Source organism: Elgaria multicarinata, chromosome 4, assembly GCF_023053635.1.
Source record: "Elgaria multicarinata webbii isolate HBS135686 ecotype San Diego chromosome 4, rElgMul1.1.pri, whole genome shotgun sequence".
Classification (NCBI taxonomy): Eukaryota; Metazoa; Chordata; class Lepidosauria; order Squamata; family Anguidae; genus Elgaria; species Elgaria multicarinata.
The window spans coordinates 78905408-78929803 of NC_086174.1; the positions used below are offsets into that span (position 1 = coordinate 78905408).

General features: G+C 40.9%; 1 protein-coding gene across 1 annotated transcript in view; it reads right to left on the minus strand.

The window, feature by feature from the left end:
* Positions 1–24396, minus strand: part of ARFGEF3 (ARFGEF family member 3) — a 74921-nt gene that overhangs the window by 44887 nt on the left and 5638 nt on the right. Inside the window, exons 3-7 of the mRNA XM_063124610.1 lie at positions 13796–13877; positions 12774–12905; positions 3210–3278; positions 2419–2541; positions 1509–1551 (exon numbers count right to left, since the gene is read on the minus strand). Of these exons, the coding sequence (XP_062980680.1) occupies positions 1509–1551; positions 2419–2541; positions 3210–3278; positions 12774–12905; positions 13796–13877 (449 nt within the window). The remainder of the gene's footprint in view (positions 1–1508; positions 1552–2418; positions 2542–3209; positions 3279–12773; positions 12906–13795; positions 13878–24396) is intronic.

A 24396-nucleotide genomic window follows, 5' to 3' on the forward strand; every position in this document is an offset into this window, starting at 1 on the left:
GCTATGATCATACACCAATCTTCACTGGCTCCCAGTTTGGTCTTGGGCCCAGTTCAAAGTGCTGGTGCCCTTCGCAACTTGGAGCCCTTTGCAGCTTGGGGCCACAGTATCTGGAAGACTATCTCTTCCCAGATATCCTTACCTGAGCCATGCTCTGAGTGCCCTTGCATGCTGAGTATGACAGGGTGGCTATCCAAGAGCAGGCCTTTTCAGTAGTAGCCCCCAAGTTATGGGATACCCTGCCCAGAGAGGCCCACTTGGTGCCTACTTTGTTATCTTTTCAACATCAGGCAAAGACCTGTTTAATCTCTCAGGACTTTTATTTTTAGTTCTTCTTCTGATGCCTTTTAATTGATTGTTTATAGTGCTGTTTCTTGTTTTGTTTGTTTGTTACAGGAATTTTGGATTTTATTTCTGCAAGGTGCAGACTGGTGGCTCTGCTTTTTGTGGACCTGTGAATCTGTTCTGGGTTTTAGTCAGAGCTCTCAAGGAGCTATCCAAGGTGACAAAGTTATTTTGGGGTAGGGTTCAGCACCTTGAATAGCTCCTTTAGCGTTCTGCCTGGTTTTGACTGAAAACCAGGATGGATTCACAGACCCACTGAAATTGGGGCCACCAGCCTCCACTTCATCTCGAGATCTTTTAGCTATCAAGTGACTAATACATTTTAGAAATAAATAATTATATCTCCAACTTTAGTGACTGGGCATTTGACACAGAAAATGCTGCAGAAGGTTGGGATATGGTACTGCAAGAGTAGAGCTCTCTTGGAGCGTGTCTGGAAAGGAATCTGCTGTTCTACCAATTTGGCCCAAAATCTGGAATGGAACATCTGGTGGCAGAGAAGGTGCCATGTTTCTTGGGTCTGCACAGATTCCCCCTGCAGACAGCACTTCATCTGAACTGATCATATAAATGCACCAGGCTGTTGTGCAGACTACTAGGGAGAGCTAGTGGCGATTCAAATAGCCCCATATCAGCACATTCAATTGTCTGTGACCTCTGTCAAATCTCTGAAGAAGAACCATAAAATGCTCTTCCAAGATTTTGACAGAAATTCTTTTTGCAATCCAAAACATCTATACTTCAGCTACCTGTTTCAGTCATTAGAGTCAACTTCTTGAAATTGCTAGAAATCACATGTGTTTATGGGGTAGGAAAGAAGTACAATGATTGGCAGTCTTATAATATTTGGTGTGGGGGGGAAACACCCACTACTCACTCTGGAAGATTGCCATAATGGTTGAACAACTGCAGCATCATTTATTAGATTGCTATTATGGCAATCTTCCAGCGTGAGCAGTGTTCCCCACCCCCGCAATATTTTAAGACTACCAATCACTGTACTTCATTCTAATAAACTATGAGCAGTGGGAAATGAAGAAAGCAGAAACTGCATATATGATAAGACTAAAAATGTGTGACAATTCTGTGTAGGTCTGATGGAGAGAAAAAGGAAGCTGGAAGGGGAAAGATAAACCAGTTTTTGAATAACGATGAATGAATACCTGGGCTCTTGAACCCCTGAAGAACTCCTTGGCTTTCAGTTATCTATTGAGGAAAAATAAATGCATTGTCATTAGCACATTTAGATGAAAATTAGCAATGTTTACTAACGACTGCTTTCTTACATTGCAGTTTGTTTGCAGATATAAGAACAATCCTGGAAGTCACTTCTGATATATGAAAATGAAGGTACTAATTCTACTCTGGCTCAGATCAGATTTTGAAGGAGAATCTTAGGGCCCAATAAATTCACCTTACGTCCTAACCCCAGAATGACCCAGACATGGACTCAGAGGCTGAGGAACAGAGGTATCAACACAGGAGACACCAAGGTCAACCACCACTGTAGAAACAAAGCCCACTGAACCTGAGATGGTAGAGTCCCCAAGAGGCTGGAGACCCTTCAGCCTGGATTATCAGCTGTGACCTCCAAGCCTAGCTCTAGCACTGGGCCAGCTCATCCATCTCCAAGGATGCCACAATCCATGGTGTTAGTGTGACAATGCTGGCAATGTGCCTAGCATGATCTCATGGAGAGATGGAAGAGTGCCAGGCTCCAGGCCAGAGGCCTGTCCCTTTGAAGCCTTCCATTTTGTAGGAAGAGATGGAGTCTGAGAAAGGCATTATGAATTGAAACATTAAAGGCCTGAGTCTGGTCTCAGATCTTCTTGGGGCAAGTTGCTCACTAGGAGCTTTCCTAGGTGCTGCATCACCTGGTCTGCCTTGCTCCACTGAGCCCTGTGGGCTCCTGTTTCAAACCAAAACATGACACCTTACTTTCGAGAAGGGCTTTAACAAGCCACAGAAGCTCATTTCTGAGCCTGACTGAGTGAACATCAGATTGTCTTTAAATGAGACAAGCACCAATCCATCCCAAAAATACCATTCTATCTATTGTTGCATTGGTCTCACCATATTTTCTTGTTTTTGCCGTAACTGTAAAGTCAAATCACTCAACATCTGGCTGAGGGTTGCCCGCACCGCTGTATTAATACTCCTCTGATGATAACTGGAGACATAGGTTTCAATGCAAACCTGGTTGGGAAGGGGGAAAGGAAAGATGATATCAACACATTTATACCGATTAAAAAACAACAACAGCATGATAATAAGAACAATACAATTATATTCGATAGAAGCCAAATTGTATAGAACTATTTTGGACAGCAGTCTCCCTTCTGAATCACTCAGCTCTATACAGTGTCATTAATACCACAATATCACCCCAAAGAAGAAAACTATTGGAAATCCACCCTATATGCAGCTTTTTTTCTTTCTTTTTACTGTTGCTGACTGCTGTGGGTAGGGAATTGGGAGGGGCATTCAATACTTTCAAAATATCAATTAGAATTTCAGGAGAGGCATCTCTCCTGTTGAAATCATGCCACCAATGGGAAAGACTTCCCATCACAGCCCCCTCTGTGGCTTCTGGCTGGAAGGATGTGAGGGAAGTCCCTCTTAGGAACCTAGAACCTGGAAAACAGCATGGGGAAAGAGTAGAGAAATGCAAGAAAAACTCAAGGGAGTGATGGGGAGAATAGCTGCTCTTCCCTGATCATTTACAGTGGTATTAACATGGCACAATTGATGTTTGAGTCATTTAAATCCAACCTGGCTATTAAAAAGATACATTCTAATGGGTGACAGGTTATTTTTTTATTAAATGGCCCAAGTTTAGCTTCCAGTGGAAAGAGAGCCCTCACCTCAGCAATCTTAAGTATGGAACTCCCATTCAGCTCAAACGTTGGAGTGTATGTTATGCAGAGCAGGACCTATAATCAAAGGAAAAAGCAAAGTACAAGAGCTTTAGTCTGATGACTGCTTGAAACATATTTTGCCAGCCAAGGTTGTGAACAGCATCCAGAAGTAAGTCTATCCCACATCCCATATCTTAGCTCAGCACAGAATCATATGGCAGAAACCGTCCAGGTCAAAACCAAGCTCGTTCTAAGGCAGAAGCCCACAGATGACTTCATATCGTCCAGAAGAGATAACAGATGTGTTGGACCATTTCAAGATGTCTGCTCAAGTAGGCTAAGATTTAATTACATCAGCTTTCACCCAACCTGGTGCTCTCCATGTCTATTTGACATTGGACACACTGGCTGGGGAATTCAGTACACATCCTGAGTACTCAAAACCTAAAAAGGGGGATATATCTTCACCTCTCTTAGACTTATAGTATGCATCTTGCCTCATAACAATGGTCAGCTGTCCAGCTCAGGTCGAGCAAAATAATAGGTGTGATGGGGTACCCCAAACGAGCCTTTAATTTGGGGAAGGAGAATTTTCAGAGGCAAACAGGAATGTAAGTCTGAAAGAAGGTCATACATGTGTGAGTTGCCTTTAACAAGCCAGGGATTGGAGGAAACTGGCCATATTGGGCACAATGCTAGCTATATTTTCAAATAATTCAATATATATACCAAATAATACATTAAGCCTGGAGTATAAAAATGTTCTTTAAATGACAAAGTTTTAAAGAACAGTCTTTTGAAAATGTCACGGAGCATCAAATAATATAAATGTCTAAGTTCCACAAGGTTGCAAAGTTACTGTACTGTGGGAATGTTCAAATGTTAATACAGCATCTGCAAATGGCAAGTGGAAATGTAAAGAGTCTATCCAATCTTTCCCTGGAGAAGAAAAGACAGAACAGAATCCTTTCAGGCATAGGATAGGAATTAATTTCAATGTTCTCCATTGATATTATTTTTCAGCAATTCTCAGCTCTTTCTCAATACAAAATGAATAATTCAGGGAATACTGTGAAATCCTTTTAAAAAAATGGCTGGATATTAAAGATCTCATTCCCTAAATTTTATTCCCATCTCTTGTCAATGACCAGTTGAACATTACATTTCTGGCTACTTGGCCATCAATTTCTGTAAAATACATACAAAATCTGTGAAATTAATTCCCAAGATCTTCAAACAGAAATGGCTAAGTATTCCTTGGACTTGTCCAGAAATGCCACATGTGGAATGGCTTGCCTTCAAATATTCACAGATTTAGGCAAAAATAGCTGGACGAAATCTTAAAATTCATGGCAATCATACAGAGGCAAACATAATTGATTCTAGTTATATAGCTAACTGTCTGGGTGGGGTTGGATGGGGTTGGGGGGACATAAATGCAGGTTCTCTTCATTGCTGAGGTGGTGGGTAAAGTGCAGGCTCAGGGCTGTGGTTGATGTGAAAGGAGAAAGGCCTGCTTCACTTGCTTTTTAGAGGATGTAAGGCATTGCCTGCCTAAGATAGGTGGTTCTGGACCAAGGGGCTGTCTATATACAGGGAAAGCCCTGCAGTGGCTGCGGATATGCGCTGTGTCAGTTATACGATGCAGGCACAGCTTCGCAGCCACCATGGAACTTTCCCGCAAAGCTACAGATTGAAAAAGTCACTTGCTACTGGCCCGGAGCTCAGCTGCTCCACCGACTGTGAGTTTCAGGTCCTGACACACTGTCCAGGGCAGGATCTACACTACTGCTTTAAAACGCTTTATAAAAGTTTTGACAACTGTTGGGGCCCAGGACACACTCTATATTTGTTGTTGTTTATTCGTTCAGTCGCTTCCGACTCTTTGTGACTTCATGGACCAGCCCACGCCAGAGCTTTCTGTCGGTCGTTGCCACCCCTAGCTCCCCCAAGGTCAAGTCTGTCACCTCCAGAATATCATCCATCCATCTTGCCCTTAGTCGGCCCCTCTTCCTTTTGCCTTCCACTTTCCCTAGCATCAACATCTTCTGCAGGGTATCCTGTCTTCTCATATGTGGCCAAAGTACTTCAGTTTTGCCTTTAATACCATTCCCTCAAGTGAGCAGTCTGGCTTTATTTCCTGGAGTATGGACTGGTTTGATCTTCTTGCAGTCCAAGGCACTCTCAGAATTTCCCTCCAACACCACAGTTCAAAAGCATCTATCTTCCTTCACTCAGCTTTCCTTATGGTCCAGCTCTCGCAGCCATAGGTTACTATGGGGAATACCATTGCTTTAACTATTCGGACCTTTGTTGTCAGTGTGGTGTCTCTGCTCTTAACTATTTTATCGAGATTTGTCATTGCTCTCCTCCCAAGAAGTAAACGTCTTCTGATTTCCTGACTGCAGTCAGCGTCTGCAGTAATCTTTGCGCCCAGAAATACAACAGAGTGTCAGTTGTTTCACCCACCCTTGCCCTACTGGGATATCCTAATTACCCATGCTGCAGGTTGCTGTATTGTCCAAACCCAGTGTGTGGCATGGGCATAGTACATTTTTACCCACAATTTGCCACTTCTCCAGGTCTGCTGCCTGGTGCAAGTGCCTCATCCTGCTTCAATAGGCTACATTCATTGATATTTTATCTGATACTTTTGCAGATAATAAATAAGTAGCCTAATTAGTATTGATCAGAGTCCAAAAGAAGGCAATATAATTCCATTGCAAAATAATTTCCAATTGTTGATCACATCCAATTATCTGATTCAAGTACGTTTTTTTATGGCCTGTGGAACAAACAAGGGTGTGTGTGTGTGTGGGGGGGGTGTAATTGTAGGAAAGCACCCAGAGCTCTGGATGAAATGAGTATGCAAGTTTAATTATGAAGAGGATGAACACAGCGGCTTCTCATTAATCATTGCAGCTGCTAAAAGGTTCTGCCAACATTGGAAACTATTATTCAGAGTGATCAATGCTTCAAGTGCCTGGGTGAAGTCCTATATCAGGAGTGAAATAATTGTAAAGCATGTGACATGTTGAATGTTCTCTGAAGAAGGAATTCATTAATCTGCTGGGCTAAGGCAAAACTCAGCCTGAAAACCAAGTAAAATGTCTGCTTATGTACAACAACAGGAGCAATAGGGAAATGAGGAGATTTAGGAGAATTATTGAACAGAATAACTTAATGGTTCTGGCAGTAGATTTCACATTCAGAATTGAAACAATGCAAGGAAAGTGTGAAAAACAGAAAGAAGGGAAGACAGGAAAAAGTAAATGATGTGTCCATTTGATCACTTCTAAATTTTATATATCTGTGGTTTATGAGACATGAAAATAACCATAGCATGAGGTCTGAATTTTCAACATATCTGCAGACAAAACATTAAAATCTACTGCAACTGAAAATGGCTCAGTGTTCAACATTCGGTTTTTGAAATCAAAATGTCAAGGCTCCAATTCTATCTGCACATTCAATTCCACATTTAACATCTTCATGATAGAATTGCTGGGTGAGCACAGCAATGAATTTGGGATGAGGAGCCAATAATATGCCAATGACGTCTACCCTTATTTGGGAACAATGACACATCAAATGAAGGCAAATAAATTGAAGATGAATCCAGGTACTGATGGTGGGCCTTTAGCAGATGCTGGAGTTTCTGCAATTCTTGCTCTCAGAATTGAGAGCAATTCACGGACAACTCCAGGTGAAATAAGAACCCCCCACATTACCTGCTAGAGCCTTATTTGAATGTCTTCAGACCCCTCCTCCCCATTCCAACTCAGTGATCATGCAGACACTATGACTTCAACATTGTCAGCCTTCCTCACCCCCACTGGGCCAATCTGCATCTTGGCTGGTGAAGAGTTCTGGAGATCTTGAAAGCATGCACATATTTTGTGAACTTTGGTTGGCCCAATAAAGATATTGCCCTCATACAGATTTTAGATATTGCAGTGTGCTCTATATGGGGCTGCTTTTGAAATGGGTTTGGCTTAGGACCAGTCCACCTGACTGAGCACCTTCTCCCATATGTCCCTGCCCAAATGCTAAGACCATCCTCAAAGGCTCTTCTCTGGGTACCAACAACAACAATGATGTGATGGGTGGCTACCAGGGAAAGAACCCTTGTCTGTGGCCCCTTGTCTGTGGAATGCCCTTCCCAGGGAGATATTTATTTATTTAGATCTGCCTGGTGTCTTCACTGTATACATATAGACACCAGGTGAAGAATGTCCTCTTCCTGCAGGCATTTAATCTTTTATCTGTTGCTCTAATTATTAATTTTACTGCTGGCTCTTCAATACTTTTAATATTTTAATGTCATTTTCAATGTTTTAATAATTTATTATGTTGATATTTACATTGTTGTATTTACTGTTTTAGTTGATATTTTATTATTGGGGTTTGAGGGGGAGGGTTTATGATTATAACGTGCCCCAAAGACATTATTAACAGGTACCTGCAACACAAAACATTCAGTTCTGCTTAAGGAAACTCACTGGCTCTCAGCAACAACCTAAAACTGCAGTGCTTCTTTTACACTTCCAAATAGGCAGGGAGAAAGGGACTATGTTCAGACAATCAGAAGGGGAAACAATGCAGTTTTGTTTCCCCTATCCCCACGCAAGCCGGTCATGTGACCAGGAATACTCACGCCATGTTGCAGGTTGCCGTGTCATCCGAACCTGGTGTGCGGTGCAGCTGCGATGACTTTTCACCAATCCTACAACCCGTGACTTGCAGTAGGAGTTGTAGGGGGGATGAAAAGACACTACTACTGCACCGCGCCCCGATTTCAGATGGCATGCCAACCCGGAAGGCACAGGGGGCAGGGGAAACAACCGACGCTGTGTTGTTTCCCCTACTGATCATCTGAACATCCCCAAAGTCTCAAAAATGTGCTATCAATAGCACATATGAAGTTTGCCCTTGCTTTTCTCTAAACACAAAGTGAAAACCTTTGTACAATTTGGCAGAGATCATCACATTTAGATAGCCTGCTTTCCAGTTGTACCAGTTTATCAGAGATTCTTTTTATTGTTGCTGCAATAAATTCCTGCTTTTATGGACAGAGGAACCACTCTTTTATTCCTATAATAAAACCAATCATGATGCAAACTGTATGCCTGAAAGACACAGCAGAGGGGAAAATGCAGTTTATACATTCTTAATAGAATGCTTATTTTATCATGCTTTTAGACAGCATGATATGCTGTTTCCTCCAAATCCTGCTTTTACTAAAATTCACTGCAATAGGTAAGTAATCTGTATACCTATTTCATACACAAAGTGAGTACCTAATAACATACCAAATGTTACTTAGCCTGCAATTTTATGTATAGGTACTTGGGTGTAAGGCTCACTGAACTCTATTGGACATGTTCATGCAAGCAAGGCTGTGCTTGTTATTTCACACACAAAAATGAATCTATGAAACGTTTCAGAGGGGAGGGAGGAAACAAGAGCATAGGTTTCAAAGCAGGTCAATTGCATTTTCATGTTTATAAAAAGGAACTGGCAGGTTCCTATAAGATACAACAGGAAAATCAATACTAACCAGGGGGAAAGCACAGCTATTCCACCACTCAATTAAGACAACACTAAGCTCTCTTAAACTGAACAGGTGGCTACTGTACCCATCAAGTAAAAAAACAGATATTAACTGTCCTCATTTAATGCTCTGTGTAATGCTGTGTTCTTTTTTAACACAAGAAGTTTCTGTTGTTTTCATGCCTACATGACACACAACACAGACCTGCTAAATTTATGAAGATTAGTTCTTTCACAGTCAGGGTAAAAAAATAAGGAACACTATTAATATTGTGAGAAATATTCATAGCATCACCAATCTGGGGATTCTTTATCGCTTTAATTAAAAATAAAGAAAAAAGAGTCTCATAAATACTAGAAAAGGTCACTACTGACAGTAGTTCAGGGAAAGAGTTGAGCAGGGATTAATTAGTTATTTTCATCTCTCCCTTCTCTTTGCACACAGCAGCTTTCTCAGCAGTTTCACATTTTGTAGGACATTGATGAATGCATGATCAAGGCATATCAAGGGAAACAGACACACAACACCCTGTTCAAATCTATTCTAGAGACCACATATAACCTAGGGTTGCCAGTTTCTTCATTTTTTTCCTGGTAGAACCGCTATGTCTTCAAAATTTTACTGGCATGGAGATAAAGTGATGGGGAAAGATTTACCTGCTAATTTGCTGTGTGTCAAGCAATTTCTGGGACTCCACCAGGAAAAGAAAGTTGGCAATACTAGCATAAAACTAGCAGATTTAGGAGAGGCATTTCAACCTTTTAGAATTGGGGGGTGGGGGAAACTGGAGAACTGCCAACAGATCAGTGGTTGAGGGGGAAAGATGTGTGGCCTTGTGGGGAACCCCAGAGGGCCAGACTGGGATCCTTGGAAGGCCAGATTTGGCCCCTGGATTAGATATAAGGAGTTAGAGACTTTCCATACAGCCAATTCAAAGCTCCCCCCCACCCACTGTCAGTATAACGACATTGAACTCTGCACTCTGACATGATGTAATAAAAGGAACTGACACTTTGGCAAAAGTGAAAGCATGTTCTGTGAAACATGGAAATGTGAAAAGAAGATGTACAGATGTTATAGTGCACGGCCAAAAATTTGGCGAATGTCGTCATTCACACATGAAAGTTGAGAATCTCAGACAAATGTTATGAATGTCAGCATTAATATGACCAAATTAGTCATGCAAGAATTGGGTAGAGCTGAATTACTGGACATTCACAAAATTCGCTAGTTTCAGCCTTTGGTGCTGAGGTAACCCTTAACCATGGAGAAGACAATTGGGAGAAGGGCAGGAGAAGTTCATGAATAAGAGCAGGTGTTTTTGAATCTTGCAAAAGAAATTTCCAAAGTTTGGTCCTGTATGAGGTGATAAAAGATAGATGGAAATTTCAGAATTTTCGAAGTTCCAGGGGTTTGAAAGCTAACAGTTCTCTAGGAATTTGTGGTATATTTACTTAGTTACAAAATTTATATATCACTCCACATCCAGTAGAATTCCTGCATGGTGAACAATAAAAGAAGAAAACAATCAAAATACAAAAATAAAATATTTAAAATCTACTTATATAATAAAACTGTGGCTGGGTCAATTAGGAAAGGCTTGTTTAAATAAAAATGTCTTGAGCAGGTGCAGAAAATGAAACAATGTTGTGCCTGTTTGAAATCAATGGGCAGGAGTCCCTCAGACAAGGAGCCAATACACTGGAGGCCCTGCTCTGCGTGAACTTCAAATGGACTGTAGGTCCATGTGCAACTACCAGGAGGGCCTTATCCGATGACCTCAGTAACCAGGCAGACTGGTAAGGGAGAGGGCACTCTCTCAAAAAAACTGGTATCATGTTATTTAAGGCTTTACACCACAGTAACAGAACCTTAAACCTGGCCATAGGTGCGAAGAAGTGACATGTTGAAAAGGGGCAGTTCCCAGACAACAGCAAAGCTGCTGCATTCTGTCTTAGCTGCTTTATACAGAGAAGATAAAGTTCAAATCCTACAGCCATGGAGCTCCCTTGGTGACCGTCAGTCAAGCTTAACCTTCTTCACAGTGCGGATAAAACAGGCCCCAAGTTCCTTGTTGGACAGGAGGTGGGGGTGAAAATGAAATAAATAAAGGTAGTTAGAATGGAGTGTAACTGTGTGGCTCCAGGGAAAAAAACGCTGACATTCTTCCTTGACCTTCCTGCCTCAATGAAATTCAACACACTCTGCCTTGCTCTTTCTCACTCACACACATAGAAGATACACACGGAAAGGAAGAGGGGGAGAAATGCAACAGCACACAATTAGGCAACTATGCAGCTAATACTGGACTAATGGTGCTGGAATTACCCCTTACTAAACCAGGAATATCCAAAAGGATCATTAGGAGCTGGGAATTTAGCTAGGAAGTCCTGTGATATTCAAAGATTAAGAAAACTGGCAAATAGAATGTCTATTTCCTGTTGGCTTTATGACCAACTGCCCCATATTGGTTGGGTGAGGCAGATGAGAAGATTTTTTCCTTCTCCTCTTCCTTAAACCCAATTACTCTCATGAGGGAAATAAATATCTGATGTAACTGAACAATAATAAATCTCCAAAACAAGAGAGAGAAGAAGCAATGCACTACATTAGCAAACTGATATCACAGTACAGTACTGATGACCTGAGAGGGGAGGGAGGGACAGCAAAAAATAAAACAAAAATCTTTTAAGTGAATTACAGAAGACTAGACAAACTTGAGTGATAAACAAGAGTCAGATCCCTTTAGGAAAACTGAGGTATTATTTTCCCCTCAGGATGAGATATCATAATTTTGTAGTATTGAGTTCATACTAATCGAGGAGTTTCTAGATAATGTATTAATGAAAGTATCTGTTAGAATTAGATTCCTCTCCTGAAAGCAAGAGCAGTGAAAAAACAACACTACGTATAAGAGATATACATCCCATAACTTAAAAATCATCCATCTTAACATTACTTTTCACCAGTCATGCACTTTTTTTTGAGCAAGGAAGTGCCATGACAAAAGTCAGCAGGAACAAGGATCTGCTGATATTTCCTCACCTCCAGGCACAAGGCTGCTTGCCAGATAAGCACTCCTGTTAATTCAATTCACAATGATGGAAGTGTGCATGTATTTCGAGGAACAGCAGTGTGCATTAAATAGACAAAATACAAGTCTCACATGTGAGTTCAGGTACTAGAGCTGAGCCAAATGTTTACATATGCACATTTTCAGCCCCAAAAGGAGAACTTTCGGGCCCAAAATGTATTTATTCATTTATACATTTATGAGTCGCCTTTCAGCCATAGAAGTGCACCCAAGGCAACTTTCAAAAGCTTCTCAGGAAAGAAAATTCACTGAAGATCACCTTTTGTTCAGACCTATTCACTACTGTTTGAAGCACCTCTTGATTACCAACCCCTGATGGGTGACCAGACAGGGTTAGTAGGTGTATTTGACTTGGCATGTCTTACATTTGAAGGCTTCGTATACAATGAAATGCTGTGTTTGCAAAATATAATTACTTTCTTCACTAGGCATCAACATCCAGAATTCTTTGCTGGTTGGTTGCTGCTAACCACATCAGGATTCAAAGGATTTTCTTGGGTTTTATATTATGTTTTTGTATTTTATAGTTTTAAATTTTGTTTTGTGAACTGCCCAAAGAGCTTTGGTTATTGGGTGGTATAGGAAGGTTCAGTTCAATGTTCAGTTCAATCTCTATTTGCTTAAAACCAAATTTCATCAAAAATAGAAGGGAATACCTAACTAACAAACAACAAATAAAACCAGATTTATTCTGTCTGACATAAAGGTTACTTTGATATACAGAAACGATATTCGACAGATCCAGACTTAAAAACTTGCAAAAGTAGTGTTCAACTTGTAAAAGAAATGTGAGAACTGATTTTGTGCTGTAATGTAAGAAATCTGACTAAGGATGCAGATGACTCCAAGAAAGCTGCAGAGTTGAGTCAGACAGGAAGTCTCCCCTGCAACCATGCAAGTACTGACGTCTGTAGAAACTAACCTTCATCACTTCTACCTGCAGGTCTTCGTTGAGGGAAGGAGTCACTCTGACTGCATTCAGCATCTGATTAAGCAACTGCTTGTCATCAGAGTCTGTTTCCATGGTTACAAATCTCTCATCAGACAGTAGCTTCTGCAAAGAAAAATGAGGCTGTGTCTTGATTGGCTTGATACATAATGATGTTATAAAAAACATATTTAATAGCAAATTATCTTGTTTTTCAAACCTTACCAAAGAAGCTATGGTTTGATGGGATAGTGAGGCTGACATGAATAATCTGACAAGATGAGGCTGTTTGCACATTTTGGTGGTAAATCCTGGGTTAATTAATACACAATTTACAATGGTACATGCTGCGTGCATTCCACAATCATTATGAATACTCAACCCCTGATCAGGCCAATTGGGAGTGACATCTGAACCCAGACACTATAGATTATTTGTGGGTTAAACAACCCACAATTAACCTAATTACTAATTGTAGAACAATGGTGGGTTGTTTAACTCAAGTCCAGGTTTGGATGTCATGTGGCAACCCCCAATCGGCTCAATCTGGGTTGAATTTTCAAAATTGTCAAGGAATACACTTAGCACATGCCATGGCACATTAGAGGTAGGCAATCGCCATGGCTTCTTGTGCCATGTGAACCTGGTGAGGGTGGCTTATGCGAGTTAAATAACCTTGCATGGGTTGTTTCAGGGTTATGAAAAGGTTGTTTAACCTCTCACTGGGTTTGCATGAAACAATAAGCCGCTACAACTACCCACCATGGTTTGAATATTGAAAAGGGTAGCCAGCACATGCCACAACCCACTGTGGCTTAAATAAATAAGTAGGCTGCAGCAATTGTGCGAACCGGCCCAATGTAAAGGCATGGTTTAAGAAAGGGTAGTTGCTTACTATTTTAAATCATGTTATGACCTAGATTAACACTTCCTTCAAAGCTAAAATGCCAATAGGTCAGCCACTTTTCATAGTTCACAAAGACATCCAAATGCAGCTGTAACTCATCCCCGTATACCTGCATCCCTGTGAGAGCATGCTGGGCCAGCTTCACATTCTTGCTTTCCAAAGCGAGCTGGAGTGGAAAGAGACACTTCTCCCTGGCGTTCAAAGAAAGAGAAACATTGCTCAGAATTCAGCATTTCGTAACTACTCCTTCAATTTCAAATTTTGCTCTCTTGGGAGAAATTTACAGAAATGGCAGCATCTTCTTGGACTTCTCCTTTTGTATACAGGAGGTAACAAGGAAAAATCACCTCCCACCCAACTGCTACCCACCCTGGACCAATTCACTATACAACCAAAAATTATGTCTGTGAATTTCTCAAAGTTAATACAAAACTCCTTCTTAATTAATTAATTCTTAGAAACTGCTAAAGATAACTATACTTTTAAACCTCTCTCTATAATAAAATCGCTAAGCAGTTTACATACCAAATGCTACAAACCACAGTTCAAATACTTATAAATACAATGTAATAGCAAATGTTTATAACTTACAACAAAATAAACAAACAGAAGCAGTAAAACTTGCATTCTTTAAAAAACTGTTTGTAGTGTACCCAGAGAACTGTTGCCATTGGGCAGATTAAAAAATATAATGAAGAAAGGAAGTAAGGAAGGAAGAAAACAGAATAGTGCCATGATCAATTGCAAGCTAAGGAAAGCTTGTGTAAACAAATACTTTTTCAGAACCTATGGTGAACATTGACTTTGCATTACTTGATATGACAAAAATGTAAAATTTATCTGAATGGCTGACACAATTGCACACCCATATTCGGGGTGCAAGTACAGCAATCAAACTGGAGATTGGTCCAGAGAATTGCCATTCTGTTCCGGAACTGGGGTGGCATTGCCGGAGGCAGCACAGATCAGCTGTTAACAGAGAGGTCTGTTGCCCCTCATGATGGTAAAAATATAATAATAAAGAAATTGTCAATAATCCACAGCCCCAGTTGTGCCACTCATCTTGCCCAATGGTAGGACTGGCCCTGGGAGTGTGTGGCTTATGTTGACCTAACAACAGTTCAGCTCTTAGATTACAGAGGCAAGATGCAGAAGAACAAGTTTTCGAATCTGGATTCAGTCAATCATTCTCTTAGGTACAACCCAGCTAAACTAGCAATTGGTCTGTGTTGCAAGTGTGCCTGCCTAGACTTTGGAGCAGTGGAGGCTGGTGGCTCCGATGTCAGTGGGGCTCTGCATCTGTTCTGGGTTTCAGTCAGAACTCTAAAGGAGTGTTCCAAGGTGTTGAAACCAATCCCCAAAACGGGTTCAGGACTTTGTATAGCCCCTTTAGAGTTCTGACCCATTCTGTCTGAAATCCAGGGGGGTTTCACAGCCCCACTGACATTGGAGACACCAGTGTCCACTGCTTTGGAATCCTGGAGCTGGATTCAGAGTACAGGAATTCAGTCTCCTTAGTTTTGACAATTATAGAAGGAACAGCACGTATTTTTAAAAGGCATATCTGTGTACATTCTCAACATGTCCCCATGTTTCAACTTGTATCACAGTACCCTACGTTAAGAACCAGAAGTTCCAGAAACTGCCGTTATTTTAATCACCTGGCAATTACCCAGACTTCCACTTTTTCAGCAGCAAAGGAAACAGACAGAGTCCAGTAAAACCGGACCAGCTAGTAGTGCATTACAACGGAAAACCACTTTCACCCTTTTCTTGCTCACTGCATAGTCACTGCATATTTCAGCAGAATGTGCACCATCTACAGCAGTGCTTCCCAAACTTTTTCAGGTAACCGCCCCCATGGTTCCACAAACTCATGCCCAGTGTCCCCTACCCTACACTATAAAAATCATTATTCAGAATAGTGGTTTTCAACGACCCACTAAGGAAGATAATAACAATAAAATTTAAAACAGTAACAATTAATGGAATATTTATTCCAAAGCACCTGCCACAGGCTTGCCAAGGGAGGGAGGGAAAAGAGAGCGAACGCCTCTGTTTTGCAGCCAGCGTGGCGAGGCACACCAAGCAGGGTATGTCTCTTCATTAGTGTTTTGGTGCTTTTGAAATATTTCAATTCACCGTTAAAAGGACTCTTCTTAAATAGTATTAATACATGTGTGGATTCTTCCCCTATATGGCTTAGGACCAAACTACCTTCTCCCATAAAAGTATCCCTGGGTTTTAAGACCTTCTGGAGAGGCGCTTCTCGGAAAAGACCACCTCGAGCGCCCCCCTGCCACTTCCTTGCCTCTTAACGCCCCCCTATGCAATCCCACCGCCCCCAAGAGGGCAATACCGCCCACTTTGGGAACCACTGATCTACAGTCACATCCTTTTAACAGATAAGAATTGGACTTCCTTGTAAAACTCTGAGCATGAGCACAGCACCGGATGAAAAACCAGGACTGATTCAATTAGTTAACTTCCCATTCTTGAAAAAAACATACAGCTGAAGGTCTGATTAATGCCGTTGGAGCCTCTTGATTCCCATTACAGCATTTAAGAAGACAAACGGCCACTGTGTCTTTTCCTGTCCTTATCAGTGAGATGGTTTTTTTTTTAAATCACCAGCACCTTCATTATAAAGCACCTGGCCAATCAGATTGATTGGTTGGCTCAGAACTGCAGAGCTTTAATTTTAAAGCAGCAAGTGAATTGCATATGGAGTGCATGGTTCGAGACCCCAAGGCTTCAGAAATCATCCTTTGCCTGTCTGAGCCTGCCCTGCCTCTGAGGTCAGCTTCAAAGGCCCTTCTCTGTGTGCCCCCTCCGAGAGAAGCTCGGGATGTGTGTGTGTGTGTGTGTGTGTGTGTGTGTCTGTTTGGAACAGGGCTTTTTCTGTGATAGCCCCATGTTTATGGGACATGCTGCTGCTCAAGGAAGCTTGCCTGCCGCCGGTCCTGTCATTTTAGGATACAAAAAGTGGTCTTAAATGGAGTCAGGCCATTGGTCCATCTAGCCTAGTATTGTCAACACTGACTAGCAGCATCTCTCCAGGGGGATCAGACAAGAGTTTTTCCTGTTCAACCTGGAGAAGCAGGGGATTGAACCAGGGACCTTCTGCATGCAAAGAAGGTGCCCTGTCACTGAGCTATTCTTTGACCCTTTGCCTGAAAGTGGGAGCCTAGAACACCTAGACTGCAAAACCACATAAACACACATTCCAGGAAGTAAGTCCTATTGAACACGGTGGGACTACTTCTGTATAGACATGCATATGATGGTACCGCAAATTAAATTTATTGCAAAATACAGCTCCATGCTGTTTGAAGCAAACATTTTTGCTGTATATATTCTGAAGCAAACATAGACAATATACTTGCATACTGCTGCATCTTTGAACACCCATCCACACATCTCTCGGAATCCTGACAATGCATGTGCATCATCCACACATCACATTTGCTGTGAGAAACACTGGTACACAGCAAACACATTGGCTCCATACAGTGTTCAGCTGTCCTAATTCTTTAGAAGGTGCAATGTTTTGGCTGAAAACAGACAAGAACCTACAGGACTTCAGTGAAATGAGAAAATCCGGTGTTCTCATTCCAATTACGGTAAGAAATAAATGTGATGCGGATGCCATGTTCCATTATTAAAATGAACAAAACAGTACAGATTCCATTCTCTGGTTCTTTATGATTAGGAAAGAAAGTGCTTGCCTAACTCTCCTGGGGTATCTGCCTCAAATAGCTTTTGTATAGACAGTTATCAGAAGAGCCATCACTTGGAAAATTCCTGGATGAAACTGCTGAAAGAGTTATTAAAATGTAAATTTTGCAAGTGCTAAGCATTGACCTTCCCCACATTCTGTTTTTGGAATTGGCGGAGCTGCGGACATCTTCTTTCCAGGTCTGAGAACAAGGCTTCATGACAGGCCAACGAAAATCTAGAATTATCAGCAAGGTCACAAAAAGACTAGGAGAATCAGATAGTAAAATGGAAGTTAAACTATCTCGCATTCTAGCAGTAAAAGCCTTTAAATGAGAAGAAAATGGCAATGGTTCATGAATTCAAGCTCTGAATAAAAATTGATATGGAAATGAGAACTGGCACAAATGGAATCTCCCCCCCCCCCAACCCTTTTCAATGTTGGTATAGTAGTAACAACATTAATAACATGGGGAAAGTGTACAACAATCCTATACATATTTACGCAGACAAAAGTCCTACAACTCCCAGCATTCCCAAGGAAGCCATGCTGGTTGGGAAATGTTGGGGAGTTATAGGACCCTTTTCTGTTTAAACATGCATAGGACTGTGCCCTTAGTTTCTTCTGTTCACATCCAAGGGTCTCACCGCGTGACTGCTCAAAGTGTAACACAACACCATTTTACCCTTTGTGTAGTAAAGTCTATTTTCAACAAGGATAGCAAAATTTCCTAACTCAAAGCACTGTGGTGTAGCGGGGTGGGAGGAAAGAAGGGAAGCTGCTCTTTATACCTTTTCTAGAAATGCAGAGCTGGTTCTAGGATTTTGAAAGCCTTTGGGCAAGACACATTGCTGATTTATCTAACGTGTGCGTGTGTGTGTATGTGTAAGATTGGCATCTGTAACAAAGGACTGGAATATTTAGTTTTGAAAAAGGGATCCATATGGGATGCAGAAAGTTACATGCAGCTTAATTTAACATTCGTTCTGGATAATTGGCAGATCATGTTATTAAAGATAAAATGTTCAAGTAGTTTGAAGGGCAAATCTCACTGGATAAGAGTCGAGACAGCCTCAGCAAAGGTAAGCCCAGTCCCATTAACCTTGTTCTTTGAGAGCATCAACAAAGCATGTGGCTGGAGGCATAGGGATGTGCAGCACATTTCATTAGGGTGTGCACCAAGGTCATTTTTTTAAAAAAAGGTGAACATTTATTGAATAAAGGACATTATTTTTATTCATTTATTTATTAAACGTTGTAGAAACTGATGCCCTACTTCATGTTCGGCTTGCCTGACTGCCAGGGTGGGGTGGGGGGCATTACAGGTAAGGGTGGGGAATGAGACACTCCTCAAGCCCCAGCATTGGTGGGACTTTGTGGTAACACTGGCTGGAGGAGGGGCTTATGAGGTGATATTAACCTTCAGGGGCCCTCCTCCTGGCCTCTTTGAAGTGCAGCAAAGAGGCCCCCATCAGAGCAATCCCTTTTCACTCCTGCTGCTGGGAACAAAGGTGCTCTTTCAGAGGCAGTGGTTCTTAGACGTGGTGGCAGAGAAGCTGGAGGACTGCTCCTGCTGCATCTGGATGCCCCTCTGGATCCCCACTCAATGACCCCCTCAATTCGGCACTTATTGCTTGAGATATTAGGGTGTGCCTGGACACACTCAGCACACCCCTTGTGCACACCTATTGCTGGAGGTGATCCAGTAGTTCTTGTTTATTTGGACTTTCAAGAGTTCCCCCCCCCCATAAAATACCTCATGAAAAACTCCTGAGCAAACTTAGCAGTAATAGAATAAGAAGTGAAGTCTTCTTATGGATCGATAACAAATTAAAGAGCAGGAATACATGAACCATTCTCACAATGGAGGGATGTAAACAGTGGGTTCCCCCAAAGAAATATATTGGGATTGGGGGTTTTAAGTTGTTCATAAATTATCTAGAATTAGGGGGTTTCCTATTCTGATGTCTCCAGAAAGAACAGGAATTTTGCATTTGGTAGTCAGGGAGATACCATGTTTAAGACTCACAATTGTCTGAGTCCTACGCCTGTAATAATTCCTGAGAAGCCCTTTTCAAAATTGCTTGCCAATAAAAATATTTTAATTACTTCAGGGAGATGGGGCTAACTGAAAAACTGTTATGGTATCAAATTGTATCAAATCCTTAGAGTTTATACAATATAATTCATTATATTGTTTATACAATACATATTGCATTAACCACCTGGGGCTTGATGTGAAAATAGATTTGCAATTACCTCACTATCTATTCCAAATGGAACTTTATGGGATATATTTAGAATGAATTGCAAATTTTGCTCAGGTGTTGCTACTAGCAACCTAGACTAGATAAAAATCCAAGGACTACTGGGGATGAAACCATGGCTTTCCTCTGGGCTGCTTACATCAGAATGAGGGTTGCTATGACAGGCATTACTGCTTTTATGCTGAAATCAGTCATGGATAAACTCTGAGGTGTTTATCAGCATTATAGCCCAATGCAAATAAAAGCATTCATGTTGGCTAAGGTAAGTGTATCACTCAGAAAGGCTACAGGTGACATTTAACTGGATGCATTGTATTCCACCTTTCAACATCAGAGGCATTAAAATACACACAGAGTCCACAGTCATCGGCATCAGAGCATTGTCAAGACCAAAGCACACACCCCAAACATTAAAAACACAATGTACATGGTGAGGAACAGATGAACAATGAATAGAAAAGATAAAAATAACAAAGATGCCAAATGTGACAATAATGAAAAGAGTTAAGGATAAAATACGAAAAACAGATGGCCTTGGGGCACAATCTACAGGAGGAATCTAAAAATGGGAGCCTCAAAGGCAAACACCGTTCCCTGAAAAGGAACAGCTGAACCCCATCTCTCAGCTCAGAAGAAAAACGAACTAATAAGTTATGACAATGGATTTTGGCAACAGTCTTCTTTTGAGCGAGGAGAGGGCTCCATGGCTCACCAACCTCTAACCCCTCTTTGGTGTATCCCAGGGATGGGCAGCATCTTGATTGTGGGCAGCATGTGACCCCCAATACTCTCAGTGCGCCCCCCTGCTGCTTCCCACACGACCGAATTTGTCACTTTAAAAAATGAAAAATTACACTTTTACTGCTATAGAGCTCTAAAAGGGCCACATTAAGACTATCCAAAAGCTAAATTCAACCCTTTTATAGAGCTAGGGAGCACTACTCAGTGGCAAACCACCAATATTTTTCATGATTTTTAGTTTGCACCATGGAATCAACAGTGCCCCACAGACTGTGGCCGACAGGAAGTTCTGGGGGTGAAGTTGCTCACTCCTGGTATAGACCTTTCACAAAAGCAGTTGCACGATTTATGTGAAGTCATCTTGCATGAGCTTGCTTAAATCAATGGAATCAGCAGAAGAATGTAGCACCTTAGATCTCAACTTGGAAGAATCTTCAATCCAGCAGAAACTTCTGCTGGTGCAAGGAGGAGAGGCCATTTTTGTCAATTCCTCCTTGACCCTACAGTCCCCAGAACCATCTCCCATGTTCTGGAATGTTCCTTGAGCATCTGGGGCATGTTTTTAGGGAGCACAGAGTACTACAGAGGGAAAGGAGAGTCAGCAAAAATTGTGTCCCCTCACCTCCATCAGCAGGAGCATGCCATGAACAGAGTTCTGCTTACAGGAATTTAATCCAAGCCTGTGGCTTTAGTCTAGGTTGAGTAGAACCAGTTCTCAAGTTAAAATATCGTATGACAAATGACAATTGCATTGACATTGGGTCAATGCAATTGTCTTAGGATGTCTTAGGATAAGAAAGATGTCTTAGGATAAGAAAGAAGGAATTTTACTTGCAGCATTTTGTTTAGCATATATTAATGTTCTATTCAGGACAGTTTGAGAAGTAAATACATTCTTTTTTAGTGTGGCAAGAAAATAACCCAATAAAGATGGATCTTGTTTGCAAACTGGGGTTGGATACGATGACTGGATTCACACAGCATGATAATCTACAGTCAGGAGTTGAGTATGGGTTGAATGTAGGTTGTCATTAAACCATGGGTTGTTGAAACATGGGCTGTTGTGTTGTCTGAATCCAGCATTGATAACAAATCATGGTTTATTGACCATGAACAACCCACAGTTTACAACCCAACAACAAACCATGGGTTCTCTTCAAGGATATTTTGTGGTTAACAAACTGTGGTTTGTTAGTACAGCTGGCTTCAGAGAACACAACAACCCATGGTCAAATGACAACCCACACACAGCTCTTGAGTGTAGGTTATCGTGTTGTCTCAACCAGTCAGTAGCTTAAGTAGCCATACTAACCATTACCTTTATGATATTATTCTTTGCCCTTCACTTAGTTGGGTGATTCTACTTCAGCATCATCAGTCATGCATGCAATGATTTAGCAGCACATAGCAACTTCCAGATGAGGCTGCAAATAGGAGTCCATTAACAACATAGGGTGGATATAGAAGGTATACTTTAACCTCCTGCTAATGTTGCTAGACAATATGCAGTAATTGATCCTGACAAGGTTTATTCAGATTCACTTGACCATTTTTGTCTTGGCTGTAATGATCTTTGTGAAAAAAACTAAAAAAGAAAAAAGTAATATAAAACATTGGCCTAAAGCTAAAAGCAATGACACAAGACTTATCAATGTTATTTGCTTTGTAAGTGAAATGGAACAAGTGCCAGATGGCCAGCCAACTTGTTGGCATCTGTAGCAATTATCAAGCTAACCCACCATGAACAAGAGGCGGTATGTGTGTGCATGCGTGTATGTGATTCAGTTTTCTTTGCCTACTCAGAAACGCAAAGAAAAATGATGGAAAAGAAATCACAGGGGAGAAGTAAGAAATAATGAAATCAACATTGCTGATGCACAGGATTCCTAAGCTATATTCCGGGCTTCTCTTCCTAGGAAGAGAAGTCTGCGATGGCTTAGTTGTCGGATTCGACAGAATCACTGGCTTGCTATAGCGACTGGGTGGTAGCAACTCATAAAGACTTTCAAGTTTTACTATTGTTAACTTGGGATGAAGCAAAAGTGAGCAGCACTGCACTAAACTATGACCACGTGAGGCAAAGTAGCCTACATTGGAACCAAATTATGTGTTATACTACTTGAGTAGCTTGTTGCTTTACTATACTGTTGGTTGAAATGAAATCTTTATTGCTCAAAGCTCTAAGCCATCACAATTTAACATAGTTAGAAAAATAAAATACAAGTAAAAAGATGGGCAGTACGTAAATGGAATAAAAATGGATAATTTAAAATAAAATGTAAAAGATAAACAAAAATACAAGAATTTGACAATACAAAATCACATTTAAATAAATTAAGAGCTCCGCAGTGGGGTACTAGAACAACACATTTTAAAAGGGCAAAATCTCCAGTTCCCCATTACAATACTTGTAAATGGTCTTGATGCCTAACTCTCAACTTACTTGCAGCCAAGGCAAATTTTGCAACCAGAGCAGTAAAAAGTGCATTATTGCCAGCCAGCAAGATACAGATTTGCTTTACTATACTGTTAGTGTGAGTGTCCCCAGCTTCAGATCAGCACCAGCGCACACCAGAAGGGAAGGACTAATCCCCCCCCCCCCGCCACAATTTGCTTCCTGAAATTTTCTCCTATCCCCCCACCCTGAGTGGAGAGATTAACAACAACAACAAAAACAACGAAGACATGTGTTCTTTTGCTGGAGTAAAAAAGAAAGATAAAAAGGTAAATTGTACTATCACACCAACTGAATTTAATTGACAGCTGACAGATTAAGCACGACAAAATGGAGTTAAAGATACGTCTTCATCTAGTATATCTTTTACAAGACATGTAAATCATTTTATACCAAAGTTTTTGTCCACTCCCAAAGAATTTACAAATTGTTATTGCTTTTCAGCTTTGTGTATAATACTCATGCAAAATTTGCCTGACTATTTCTAGCATATTAGGCGATATCCAGCATAGGTCTGATACATGCTTTGGTGTATATAAATTCCAAAGGAAACAGCAACAGCCTTGGGGGGGGGGGAATTAATTGCTAGGGAAGAAGTCAATTTAACTAGCCCTGACTCAAAACAAATCGTAAGATGTAACACAGCAAGGAAGAGAATAATAATCTGAAAGTTTATAATAGTTTGAGCAATGCTGTATTACTAAATGGCCATACAATGAATGAAATTAGATTATTGACATTCCATCTAATGGTCTTTTGCAATCATTACTACCCTATGCCTCAACCCTATCCATCATTTTCTTGAAGTTGCTAAGACTTAATTTTCAGTGCCTTACATAATGCAACTTATGTATGATCCATGTGGATTCAGGTTCTAACATTCTCAGCTGAAATTCAGTATTAAAACAATAATAAAGCATGTCAGTCTTGCACAGTTATTTGTCTGTATTATTTATACATATACCATATTTATTTATTTATTTATTTATTTAAATACAGTCCTCAAAAAGACAGTGGGGGAAGGGAAACCTGATTCTGATACATTTACCCAGCAATAGTGTGCCACTGTGGGCGAAATCACATATTTCTTTAAAGAGGCACATAGCAGCTATGGCTTTTTCCCTTTTCCTTTTTTACTCTAGAGTAAGTGCAGAGCCCCCATGTGGATTGGAACCCTAGTGAGGGGATTGGTTTTTTTAATCCTTCCCCCTAGCTGTGTTCCCAACTCGGATCACCCACTCTCCAGACTTGAAATATATATTTCCAAAGAGAGATCTGTTTGTTTTAAAGTGTGCTTACTACCAGCAAAACCATATCCTCTAATGTTTTCTCAAATAGAGAAACATAATGACCAATCATGGCAGCTGCACGGACTGTTCTTTCCCCGCTGTGCGGACAGAGAACTGAGCTACAAAGTTCCGCTATAGTTTTTCTTGTGCTGCAACACTTTGGAACTGCAGGAAGCAACAACTGTACAGAATGCTCCCTTGCTTAATTAATTTATTTATTTATTTTATTTATTACATTTC